The sequence below is a fragment of the Salvelinus namaycush genome, chromosome 11 (genome assembly GCF_016432855.1).
Source record: "Salvelinus namaycush isolate Seneca chromosome 11, SaNama_1.0, whole genome shotgun sequence".
Taxonomy (NCBI): Eukaryota; Metazoa; Chordata; class Actinopteri; order Salmoniformes; family Salmonidae; genus Salvelinus; species Salvelinus namaycush.
The window spans coordinates 29822472-29836307 of NC_052317.1; the positions used below are offsets into that span (position 1 = coordinate 29822472).

The following is a 13836-nucleotide window of genomic DNA, read 5'->3' on the forward strand; positions in this document are numbered from 1 at the left end:
GGACAAATTAGCAAAACCATAATGGCGATCCTCACCAACTGCACTTCTCCAAACGCCCCCCTCCCGATAACCTTGACCACCTCATAGTCCTCTGCTTTCATCCGCAGGTCCCGGATCTTACTGATTGTGTCCTTATCTAAAGAAGAGAGGTGGAGAGATGACATTACATGGAAACTTGTTAGAACAGGGTATATTAGTAAATTACTGAATGGACTTTGTCCACAGCATCAGGCAAAGAATACAAAAATAACACAAAAATAAAACTGCAGATGAAAATCTGTAATAATAACGTCACTAGATATCTGAAGTACAGGTACCATTGAACTTGGATGTTACATACACACCGGTTAACCTTGACCAGTGAGCCATGCCTCAGGACTACCTGGCTTGATGACTCCTTGCTGTCCCCAGTCCACCTGGCCGTGCTGCTTCTCCAGTTTCAACTGTTTTGCCTGCGGCTATGGAACCCTGACCTGTTCACCGGACGTGCTACCTGTCCCAGACCTGCTGTTTTCAACTCTCTAGAGACAGCAGGAGCGGTAGAGATACTCTGAATGATCGGCTATGAAAAGCCAACTGACATTTACTCCTGATGTGCTAATCTGTTGCACCCTCGACAACCACTGTGATTATTATTATTTGACCCTGCTGGTCATCTATGAACATCTTGGCCATGTTCTGTTATAATCTCCACCCTGCACAGCCAGAAGAGGACTGGCCACCCCTCATAGCCTGGTTCCTCTAGGTTTCTTCCTAGGTTCTGGCCTTTCTAGGGAGTTTCTCCTAGCCACCGTGCTTTGCTTGCTGTTTGGGGTTTTAGGCTGGGTTTCTGTACAGCACTTTGTGACATCAGCTAATGTAAGAAGGGCTTTATAAATACATTTGATTGATTGATTGATCCTTGAATTGCTTTCTACATTTGGGTTGCATACGGTTGAGAGAGATATTCATACCATCCCAGGTTGTGTTTTTTCTGGCAGACAAAGCAGTGAAAGAAACCTCTGTCTTTGAGCTGATTGGATTTCTCCACTGACTGCTTTACAGAGTGTGTTACAGTACTGAGAGCCTATCTGATGTAACAACTCTGGCTTCCCTGCCCTAGGGAAGATAGTATTCAGGGAAATTTGGTAATAGCTGAACAGGAGGGGTAGTTTTTCTATTTGCATAGTTCACAACTGGCACAAGAATGCATGGAAGAAAGGGGGGCTGAGTGCAGTGCATCAGAGTTCAATTGATCTAAAAATAAATCCAAGGACTAGAACTATTAAAATGAGACCATTTTGAATGCAGAGTTGTTTCCAGCAGTTACAGTTTCAGGGTTTCATAACTAAAAGTACATGATTGAGAAGTGATAAAAAAAACAGTGCGATAAAAATTCCGTTTTTTACAAGCATTTTAAACATGATTTTTGTCCCACTTGGACTAAAATATGGGGGGAGAAAATAAAATCACTTGTTTGTGCTGTCCGCAGAGATGTTGGCTAATGTGATTGAGTGTAGTCTAGGCATATTGGCCTCATACAGAATATGATTAGACTGCATGTCATGGGTTAGTAGTCTGCAAGGAGGAGAGCACTAGCAGTGCAAAGAGCACAGACCCCCTGAAGGGATGACATTGGCAACCAGCCCTTTCACAAAACAGCTAGCCCATTGCCATAATGTCCTTCAAGGCCTCTCCAACACTGAAAGTACCCAGCAAGACTAACTGAACAAATAGCCTGTGATAGATGTAGCCCCAAGGCTTTACAGTAGCTCGTATTGACTGTTTATTTCCAATATGGGGAGCAGTTTGTGAAGAATTGTCCTCATCTATGGTAGATGCTTTACTACCATTGTAGCCACATGCACATACAATATATAACCATATTCATAAACTAATGACATGCCAAAGTTGCAGACAGTCCTTGTGTTAAAATGCCACAACCTCTAAGTTCCAGTCATATAGACATGGTGGTCCCCCAGTCTGAGGGGGATACCATGTGGGTCACCAGCCACTCATTAAAGCCCTTTTGTTGAGGACACTGAGTGGACTGAGCTGTAGACACAATAGTGCCAAGGAATGTATAGAGGCGAGGCGGTGACCCCAAAACAGCCTCCACTCTCTCCTGTCTGCGTGCGCGTGTGCGTGCGTGTGTGTGCGTGTCCTACACATATGATGTAAGTGACAGAGATTCTGCACAAAGGGAGGAGGACATATGGGGGAGAGGAACCTTGTATGGGCTAGCTACTTACATCTATTCAAGAAGTTGTCGATGCTTTTGTTTTTTCTCAGGGCTGGAAAGTCAAGGTCGTACACCAACGCGTCCAAGCCATCCTAGAGAGAACGAAGAGAAGCATTAATAGAACGCATAGACTTCAAAACCTAAGACCACAACTGGGGCAAATTCTCTACAATACTCTAACCAGCTCACTACTAGCACTATGTAGCTAGCCTACAGTAGAACTCATATCTGGTGCAAAGCATGTTACCTGGAGGTTATAGGCTATAACCCAGCTAAAGGCCAAACCGTCACAATAAGCAACCTTGCAAGCAGTAGCCTCAAACTGGCTTAGGCAACAGTGGCCAAGGTTTTCAGCTAATCACAAACAAAATATCCTATTTCTGTGCCACTTGTAGCTTAAACGGTTATAATTTAGTTAAACCAATTAATAGCAGATCTGATGACAGGTTTAAAAGGGTTGTGTTTCACAATGCATGTTTAGGGAGTTTTGGACACCAAGTCACATTAAATTATAGGGCTAGAGTTACACTACACACAATCACAGCAATGGTGTGACGTCAAACGTCTGACTATCTGGCCTTCAACAAAAGGATGGACAGAGCCTATTCAGTCATTTGGAACAGCTCATTACCATACAGCAAGATCTCAAAAAAGACCCCAGGGTGATGTATGTAAGAAACAAATTATCTATGGCCAGCTTAGCCACAGGCATTGGGCGTCACACAGGAATTAAGACTTCATTCAACACCCGGCAGCAACTCCTCAAAACAGCAACTGAAGTAACTGAAGAACCATAAAGCCCTTCATCTGTGGGTTGTGATGATTTCCTGAACTTCTCAGGTCAGGGAGCTCTTCAATGCAAACGTGTCTGGTTGACAGAGTTCCTAACTTACACTCAACTTGGCAGGGCATAGACAATTAGCACCTTAACTCAAATGGACCTAGTCTGTGGGAAATTATGTAAAAGTTGCAGTGACAGACAGTTATCTCTACAGCTCATCATGACATAAGGTCATCCATATGATTATATTACTCCAACATGATGATTAACCCCCAATCATCGCCCAGCTGTGAACATAAGGGTCCTCAGAGCCTGGGTCGGGCACTGCTGGGGAAGAAGTGCTACCGGCCGGCAGACCAGCGGGATTTAACCTAATCTTCCTTAATCCAGGATGTCTCACACACAGAGGGCAATGGCACATCAAAGATAGCAGTTGTAGCCAGGGCCTATAACTGGACATGTATGGTTAAGTTGTAGCCAGGGCCAGGTCTATAACAGGACATGTATGGTTAAGTTGTAGCCAGGGCCTATAACAGGACATGCATGGTTAAGTTGTAGCCAGGGCCTATAAGAGGACATGGATGGTTAAGTTGTAGCCAGGGCCTATAACAGGACATGTATGGTTAAGTTGTAGCCAGGGCCTATAACAGGACATGTATGGTTAAGTTGTAGCCAGGGCCAGGTCTATAACAGGACATGTATGGTTAAGTTGTAGCCAGGGTCTATAAAAGGACATGTATGGTTAAGTTGTAGCCAGGGTCTATAAAAGGACATGTATGGTTAAGTTGTAGCCAGGGCCTATAACAGGACATGTATGGTTAAGTTGTAGCCAGGGCCTATAACAGGACATGTATGGTTAAGTTGTAGCCAGGGTCTATAAAAGGACATGTATGGTTAAGTTGTAGCCAGGGTCTATAAAAGGACATGTATGGTTAAGTTGTAGCCAGGGTCTATAAAAGGACATGTATGGTTAAGTTGTAGCCAGGGCCTATAACAGGACATGTATGGTTAAGTTGTAGCCAGGGCCTATAACAGGACATGTATGGTTAAGTTGTAGCCAGGGTCTATAAAAGGACATGTATGGTTAAGTTGTAGCCAGGGTCTATAAAAGGACATGTATGGTTAAGTTGTAGCCAGGGTCTATAAAAGGACATGTATGGTTAAGTTGTAGCCAGGGCCTATAACAGGACATGTATGGTTAAGTTGTAGCCAGGGCCAGGCTTATAACATGGTTCTTTCCTTGGCTTCCCCACGAGTGAGAAGGAACCTTACCCTTCATTATTCTGATCGAGTAGGGCCTAGATGTAATGTCTTATGTTCTGTGACTCCTGAGCACAGGACTTTCACCTTTGTCTACCTAGTTGACTTAAACAAGCAATCTGTGCGAAAACAAAACAGATGACATATAGGCCCTACCCTCCTGCTGCATCCTAATGGGTAAAAACAAAACAAAAAGACACATGGTGAATCAGCTGCAGCTCAGACAAGCAGATGAATCCTCTTAAGTAACTCCTCTGATGGCTGCTGATGGTGTAACAGTGTTTGTGGTGGTCATGGCCTCTTTAGAGTAGCAGGCATGAAGACTGAAGTAACACCTCAGGGAAAGAGATGGAGGGAAGAAAACTAGATATTCAAAGAAGGGGGGCGAGAGTGTAGAGTAAGAAAAATGGGAGAGCTGGATAGATTAGCCCACCCGTTAGTCATGGCTGAACTGAGGATAGATGCAGATTTCACAGCAGCTCTTCTAAATGGTGGGCTGAGTGTTTCATACAGAGGGGAAAATGGGGCCTTGTATGTGACCATGGTGCAGAGCAGATGAGAAAGCCTCTCCCCCTCCCTCCCTGCCGCAGAGAACTCTGGACAGCCGCAGTTCGCATTCCTCAACAGGACTCTACACGTCAGAGTGCTATTTTTAAGTATGTGGCCAAACAAGTTCAACGAAATGCTGAAAAAAATGGTAATTGTACAAAAGTCACAAAGTAAGGCCCCTTCTTTTCAACGCCAACTCCAACCGTACTTGTTCAGTTTCATTACCCTTTTCACGCCATCAAACCAACTCCAACCGTACTTGTTCAGTTTCCTTACCCTTTTCACGCCATCAAACCAACTCCAACCGTACTTGTTCAGTTTCATTACCCTTTTCACGCCATCAAACCAACTCCAACCGTACTTGTTCAGTTTCATTACCCTTTTCACGCCATCAAACCAACTCCAACCGTACTTGTTCAGTTTCATTACCCTTTTCACACCATCAAACCAACTCCAACCATACTGGTTCAGTTTCATTACCCTTTTCACACCATCAAACCAACTCCAACCGTACTTGTTCAGTTTCATTACCCTTTTTACACCATCAAACCAACTCCAACCGTACTGGTTCAGTTTCATTACCCTTTTCATGCCATCAGTACTGTTAGATGTTTATTTTTTCCCAGCTTGATTCTAGACACTATGATGGATGTGTAACTAAGCCAACACGGTAGAGAACTTCTCAGCTCAGTAGTGTGAAAAGGGTATTACAGAGTACCAGAGGTGTGTGGACCCAGCAGCCCTCAGGACTCCCAGTCTATCTTCTTTCCAAGCACAGGAGGGGAATGGTGCAGCAACTAGTGATAACAAAAAGGCCACTAAAATATGCAGTTGTGTCACAACACAATACCACAGATGTCTCAAGTTGTGTTCTACAGCACTGCTCATCTTCTCCGCTCTACAGAGAGGATGTGGTCCATCCAAATCATTGTGTGCCTGGACCCGGTCTTGACATTTCAAGGCTGCGCTGAGACATTGACTTATCAGGATCCCAAGTCCCGCTCAGGTTATCCCAACCATAAATTATCAGCGTTATCATGATACGGCAGGCCCGCAACAGGTAACCATTATTGACTCCTGTTTTAGCCCACATCCTCACTTAAGGCATAGGCCCAATGGTACGATTCTAGAAAATCTTGCATCTATACCAATTCAAGCTAGCCATATGGCAGTGGTCACCAAACTTTTGAGTCTAGATCACTTTCGCAGTCAAAAAGAAAGCAGAGATCTACCACTCAGAATGTATTTATTTACTATCATGACTTAAAAATAAGAACAATGAACCTAATAAAAACAGTAATGTAGGAATTAGGTTTGTGCAGTAGGCCTAATACATTATCACAGCATATTGGCTATATGCCTGGCCTGAACCGACTGGTCGATCTTCAAGACATTCCTATTTGATCACCAAACATCTCTGTAGAAAAGCAAACGATAAAGGCTTGCGCTCCCTTTCTTAAAATGATTATTCGTGTTGTGCTGTTGGCGATAAATGTACTTGATTCTGAAGCCCTGTGCACCGGATAGGCGAAGTGTATCCCTTTTGAACTATTTCATTTGTCTGTAAATACAAACTCTGCCTACTTGGTGGACTGGGACTTGTGGCTAAATCGAGTGCGACTACTGTGCTGGCCAATCAGGTAGCTCCAATCACCGAGCCTATAGCTTACCGGCCACAGCAAAGTTTGATTACAGCCTGTGTGATATTTCATAACTTATATTAATCCATGTGCAGAGAGAGACTGTCAAAGAATACAGCAAAGAGCTGCTGTTTTTGAGAGTGTAATGTTTAAGTTTTTATTCAGCACTGTCACTTTTATTCAACACTATTACGAAACATAAAACTGCCTCTCTTTACTTCCACTCACGCTGCAATGAATGAGTAGCCAAATGTATTGATAGCCCTGCGTTTGTATTGTTACTAGCAGCTTGTCGTATCTATTTTAATATCAAGGATTATTTCATTTTCTCTGGTCATAGGAACAACATGAATTTGTGCATTAGGCAGATGTGGATGCGGTGCAACTCGAGTTTCGCCATCAGGTGGAAGACTGTCCCACTCTCTGTTCAGTCTCACCGGATGAAGGGGAGGAGAGAGCAGGGACCGAGAGAGGGACCCTCTGCTGCTCTCTCCTTCCCTCCGCTTAGACCATTGACGTGTTCAAAACAACTGGGAACTCTGGCGGGGGAGTGAAATAGTTTTGAACAGTCATCCAACTGAATTTTTTTGTTATCAAAGCTTGAGTTTTGAAATACAAGTTGATCTGAGAATAACAATATTGGCAGGCCTGCTCTATAGTATTTTCAAATAAGGGGTTACCAACTGAGAACACTATGCTTGCATTAGAGTCTCCGTCTGATCAGAAATACTGCAGCTGCGGAATTGGACTGATTCATGTAAATGCCAGAAGTTTGATCTCAAAAAGTGTATTATAAAACTGTGGCCTCTCAAACCAACGTGGACATTCTGGTAATATCTGAAACTTGTCTAAATAAAACTGTGCCGGTACTGATACGTCAGTTATAATGATTTTAGATCTGATAGAATTGACAGAGGTGGAGGTGTCACCATTTTTACAAAGGACAAATTAAATGTTTCTGTATTTGTATTTATTATGGATCTCCATTACCTGCTCCCAAGGCAGAAGCTACTCTTCCTGGGGACCAGCAAAATTAAGGCAGTTTTACCATTTTAAAAACATTACGATACATTCACAGATTTCGCCACACACTGTGTGCTTTCAGGACCCTACTCCACTACCACATATCTACAATACAAAATCCATGTGTACGTGTGTGTTTAGTGCGTATGTTATCTTGTGTGTGTATGCATGTGTCAGTGTCTACGTTTGTTTTGCTTAATTAACAGTACCGGCTGTTCCATAAGGTGTATTTTTATCTGGGTTTTTTTAAATCTAATTTTACTGCTTGCATCAGTTACTTGATGTGGAATAGAGTTCCATGTAGTCATGGCTCTTTATAGTAGTGTGCGCCTCCCACAGCCTGTTCTGGACTTGGGGATGTGAAGAGACCTCTTGTGGTATGTCTTGTGGGGCATGCATGGGTGTCCAAGCTGTGCGCCAGTAATTCAAAAACAGTCAGCTCAGTGCATTCAACATGTAAATACCTCTCATAAATACAAGTAGTGATGAAGTCAATCTCTCCTCCACTTTGAGCCAGGAGAGATTGACATGCATATTATTAAATGTTATCTCTCAGTGCGCATCCAAAGGCCAGCCGTGCTGCACTGTTGTGACCCAATTCTCCTAAGTCCCTTTTTGTGACACCTGACCACACGACTGAACAGTAGTCCAGGTCCTGTTAAGGTAGAGTAGTGATTTATTATGGACAGACTTCTCCCCATCTTAGCTACTGTTCTATCAATAGGTTTTGACCATGACAGTTAACAATCCAGGGTTACTCTAAGCAGTTTAGTCACCTAAACATACTAAATTTCCAGTTTTTTTTATTTTTATGTAACCTTTATTTAACTAGGCGAGTCAGTTAAGAACAAATTGTTATTTACAATGACGGCCTACCGCGGAAGACACTGGGCCAATTGTGCGCCATCATATGTGATTCCCAATCACGGCCGGATGTGATGCAGTCTGAATTCGAACCAGATACTGCAGTGACGCCTCTTGCACTGAGATGCACTGTCTTAGACCACTGCGCCACTCGGGAGCCCATTATTACAATAATAGTCCGTTATCAATTTGTTTACTGTAAAATAGCATTGTATCTGGTCAACAACAAAAAAATCCACAAGTTTACTCAGGGTTGGTAGCAGGCTGATTGGCTGGCTATTTGAGCCAGTAAAGGGGACTTTACTATTCTTAGGTAGCGGAAAGACTTTTGCTTCCCTCCAGGCCTGGGGGTACATTCTAAGCCTTAATTTGAAAATATAGCAAATAGGAGTGGTAATATCGTCCACTATTATCCTCAGTAATTATCCATCAAAATTGTCAGACCCCGGTGGCTTGTCATTGTTGACAGAATTTTTTCACCTCTTCCACACTAAGGATTTCAAAATTTCAATTGCCTTTCATAATTTGGTCAGATATACTTGGATGTGTAGTGTCAGCGTTTGTTGCTGGCATGTCATGCCTAATCTTGCCAATGAAAAAAAATCATTAAAGTAGTTGGCAATAACAGTTGGTTTTGTGATTAATGAGCCATCTGATTCAATGAATGATGGAGCAGTTTGCCTTTTTCCCAAAATGTAATTTAAGGTGCTCTAATGCTTTTTACTATAATTTATCTTTGTTTCATAGTGCAGTTTCTTCTTTTCAGTTTAGTCACATGATTTTTTAATTTGCAGTACGTTTGCCAATCGGTTGTGCAGCCAGACTTTTTTTTGCCATTCCTTTCGCCTGATCTCTCTCAACCAAACAATTTTTTTAAATTCTTCATCAATCCACTAGGATTTTACAGTTTTTAGTAATCTTCTTAATGGGTGCATGCATATTAGTAACTAGAATACGCAATTTCATAAATGTGTCAAGTGTGGCGTCTGTTTGCTCCTCATAACACACCATGGACCAACAAATATTTTTTTGCATCAACAACATAGGAATCACTACAAAGCTTATTGTATGACCTCTTATATACTATATTAGGCCCAGCCTTTGGAACATTGGTTTCCCTAGATATGGCTGCTATATTGTGATCACTACATCCGATGGATATGGATACTGCTTCAAGCAAATTTCTGCAGCATTAGTAAAGATGTGATCAATACATGTTGATGATTTCATTCCTGTGCTGTTTGTAACTACCCTGGTAGGTTGACTGACAACCTGAACAAGGTTGCAGGCACTGGTTACAGTTTGAAGCTTTTTCTTGAGTGAGCAGCTTGATGAAAGCCAGTCAATATTTAACTCACCCAGAAAATATACCTCTCTGTTGATATCACATACATTATCAAGCATTTCACACATGTTATCCAGATACTGACTATTAGCACTTGATGGTCTATAGCAGCTTCCCACCAGAATGGGCTTTAGGTGAGGCAGATTAACCTTTACCCATATTACTTCAACAGTATTTAACAAGATCCTCTAAACTTTACAGGAATGTGGTTCTGAATATAAAACAGCAACACCTCCACCATTGGCATTTCTGTCTTTTCTGTAAATGTTATAAGCTTGTATTGCAACTACTGTATCAAAGATATTACATATCTAAGCGCGTTTCAGAGTTAGTCAGAGTATGAATGTCATCTGTTACTAGCAAATTATTGATTTCATGAACCTTGTTTAAGCTAAATATGTTAACATGGGCTATTTGTAGCACTTCTGGGATGCTTACTTGTTTTCATTGCTTTACTGGGAAGCTTAGCAGAAGTAAATATGCTCATGTTATTTATGTTAGTACAGGGTGAGCTGCACATAGTGGACTTCCTACTAGGGCACACCGCCTCAATGCTAACAGTATACCTCCGGTTCATAGGCACATGCTTACTGCATACAATAGCTGTAGGACCAGCAGAGGCATTCAGGGCAGTTAGAGGGACATAAATTAGGTTACTTACATTGTGTCTACCAACACCCCTGGTATAATGTACATTTGCTGAAGCATTATAAAAACTCAGCAAAACAATGGTAGGGATTAGCTGAGCTGGGCTTGGGTCATTGATAAGTCATTGTCTCAACGCAGCCTTATGATGCTGTGAAAGGATCCAGGAACGCAAATGATTTGGGTGGATCCATCCTCCTTATTAAACGTATTTTGTTTCCAAAAGGTATCGAAATTGTCAAATGTAACACCCATTGTGTTGCAATAATCACGTAACCAGTTGAAGAAAGAATCCTGCTAAAGCGTTCAGAAATGGCAGAGGGCCTGATATGATGGGTATTTTATTAGTGTCTAGCAGAGTCAATGAGCTCTTTAAAATCCAGTTTCAACTGTTCAGAGCTGCCCTTCATAATGTCATTAAAACCCACATGGACTATGATAGAATCAATGTCCTGACATAGTATATTTTGGAGCAGCTTAGTAATGTAATTTACTCAAACTCCGGGATAGGACATTGTTTTTGCACGAGGAACGGTCACATTTCTTACCATGGAGCTGCCCAAAATCACGGCTGGCGAGAAGGACACGGAAATCCACCCACTCCCATGCTTCACAGGATTCCGAGAACCCTTTATGGACGGGCGAGAAGCAGCATAACTATAGCTACCTCTGTCCCTAAGCAATTTGAATGTTTAGTCCTAAATTTTGGCCATTGTAATAATGCCAAACTTACACAAGTGGGAATTTATCGCCCTCCCTCAACATATGCTCTTAGCCGATTGTCTGACCTTCTGTCTAACTATGTTAAATCTGAATTATACATTTTGGGTGATCTTAAACTGGATTTGTTGATGCCAGCTTCTGATGGCTGAAAGATATCTGATTGAGCTGAATCTAGCATTACTGACAACTGAACCAGCCCGCCCCAAACAATAAAAACACCCTGAAAAATCTATTGACAAACTCCTCATAAGTATACAGCCAAAGGCATTGTTGCTAGTGATTTCAGTGACCATTGTCCCGTTGTCTGCATAAGAGATGCAAAGCTACCTGAATCTCGCCCTCGCATATTACAAAGAGAAACGATAGGAATTTCAATGAACAACAATTGTCTAATCTGTGATTGTATGAATGGGGGGTTTGTCATATCTCTGACTCAGATCAGGCTAGGGCGATATAAACTCAGCAAAAAAAGAAACGTCCTCTCACTGTCAACTGCGTTGATTTTCAGCAAACTTAAGATGTGTAACTACTTGTATGAACATAAGATTCAACAACTGAGACAAACTGAACAAGTTCTACAGACATGTGACTAACAGAAATGGAATAATGTGTCCCTGAACAAAGGGGTGTCAAAATCAAAAGTAACAGTCAGTATCTGGTGGCCACCAGCTGCATTAAGTACTGCAGTGCATCTCCTCCTCATGGACTGCACCAGATTTGCCAGTTCTTTCTGTGAGATGTTACCCCACTCTTCCACCAAGGTACCTGCAAGTTCCCGGACATTTCTGGGGGGGGAATGGCCCTAGCCCTCACCCTCCGATCCAACTAGTCCCAGACGTGCTCCCTGGGATTGAGATCCAGGCTCTTCGAACGAGCAGTATGGTTGGTGGCATTGTCATGCTGGAGGGTCATGTCAGGATGAGCCTGCAGGAAGGGTATCACATGAGGGAGCAGGATGTCTTCCCTGTAACGCACAGCATTGTGATTGCCTGCAATGACAACAAGCTCAGTCCGATGATGCTGTGACACACCGCCCCAGACCATGACGGACCATCCACCTCCAAATCGATCCCGCTCCAGAGTACAGGCCTCGGTGTAACGCTCATTGCTACGACGATAAACGCAAATCCGACCATCACCCATGGTGAGACAAAACCGTGACTCGTCAGTGAAGAGCACTTTTTGCCAGTCCTGTCTGCTCCAGTGACAGTAGGTTTATGCCCATAGGCGACATTGTTGCCGGTGATGTCTGGTGAGGACCTGCCTTACAACAGGCCTACAAGCCCTCAGTCCAGCCTCTCTCAGCCTATTGCGGACAGTCTGAGCACTGATGGAGGGATTGTGCATTCCTGGTGTAACTCCGGCAGTTGTTGCCATCCTGTACCTGTCCCGCAGGTGTGATGTTCGGATGTACCGATCCTGTGCAGGTGTTGTTACACGTGGTCTGCCACTGCGAGGACGATCAGCTGTCCATCCTGTAGCGCTGTCTTAGGCGTCTCACAGTACAGACATTGCGATTTATTGCCCTGGCCACATCTGCATGCCTCCTTGCACAACGCCTAAGGCACGTTCACACAGATGAGCAGGGCATCCCTGGGCATCTTTCTTTTGGTGTTTTTCAGAGTCAGTAGAAAGGCCTCTTTAGTGTCCTAAGTTTTCATAACTGTGACCTTAATTGCCTACCATTTGTAAGCTGTTAGTGTCATTCCACAGGTGCATGTTCATTAATTGTTTATGGTTCATTGAATATGGGAAAACAGTGTTTAAACCCTTTAAAACGAAGATCTGTGAAGTTATTTGGATTTTTACGAATTATCTTTGAAAGACAGGGTGATGAAAAAGGGACGTTTCTTTTTTTGCTGAGTTTAACATGAGCTGAGGTAATGGGGGAGTCTCTGAAGAACTGCTTTATGTACAAAAAGTAGCCAATGCTGGGCCCTTATGGTAGTCAGACTCCCAGCCAACAGAACTATACAAAATGCAGTGATGTGTATGAAAATTGTCCCCAATGATAAAACACAGTGCTGAGTGATAGTCGGAATCTAAAGGTTTTAAAACAGAGGCTGCTGCATGCATGTAGATTATATCACCATAATCAAGTACTGGGAGAAGCATTGCTTGAACAATCTTCCTTCTACTTTCCAAAGTGAGGTAGGATTCATTTCTATAAAAGAAACCAGTCTTAAATTCACAGCTTTTTTTCAAATTTTAAGAGTGCTCATCTTCAATCCAAATACCTAAGTACTTATAATGGTTTACTTGCTCAATTTGGGCTCCATTCAATGTGCAAATAGGCAGGTCCTCATGGTCAATATTATGAGACCTAGAGGACGACATAAACTTGGTTCTTAGCATTTAGCACTAGTTTACGATCAGTAAGCGATTTTTGAATCGAGTCAAAACCATGCTGAATGTCATGAATGGCCTGCTGTACTGAGGGGGCACAGGAGTAAATAACTATCATCCGCGTATAGATTAATGTTACAGGTTTAGCCGACTCATTGTGTCCTGTCTGTCAATGTTCCCTCTAATACTTTTCGGCACTGAGCAAATTTCAGGTCTGCTGAGCCCAAACTTGAACATTGTGAAATGTCAGCGCAACTTCCGGCGCGTGTTTACTTGGAACACCGAGGCTGTACCTGCTTTAAATGTACTGTTAATAACAGAGGCCAAGTAGGCTACTGTGGCTATTTGATCATTATGCAGACATACCAGAGTGGCATACCATAGAAACAATGGAGGAAATGCTTCACATAACATTTTAACATGAAAATAGAGGTTCTAT

General features: G+C 42.7%; 1 protein-coding gene across 2 annotated transcripts in view; it reads right to left on the reverse strand.

Annotated features, from left to right (window-relative positions):
• Nucleotides 1-13836, reverse strand: part of LOC120055988 (rho-associated protein kinase 1-like) — an 82664-nt gene that overhangs the window by 37236 nt on the left and 31592 nt on the right. For both annotated transcript variants that reach the window (XM_039004095.1, XM_039004094.1), the window contains exons 2-3: nt 2232-2313; nt 36-136 (exon numbers count right to left, since the gene is read on the reverse strand). In XM_039004095.1, coding sequence (XP_038860023.1) covers nt 36-136; nt 2232-2313 — 183 coding nt within the window. The remainder of the gene's footprint in view (nt 1-35; nt 137-2231; nt 2314-13836) is intronic.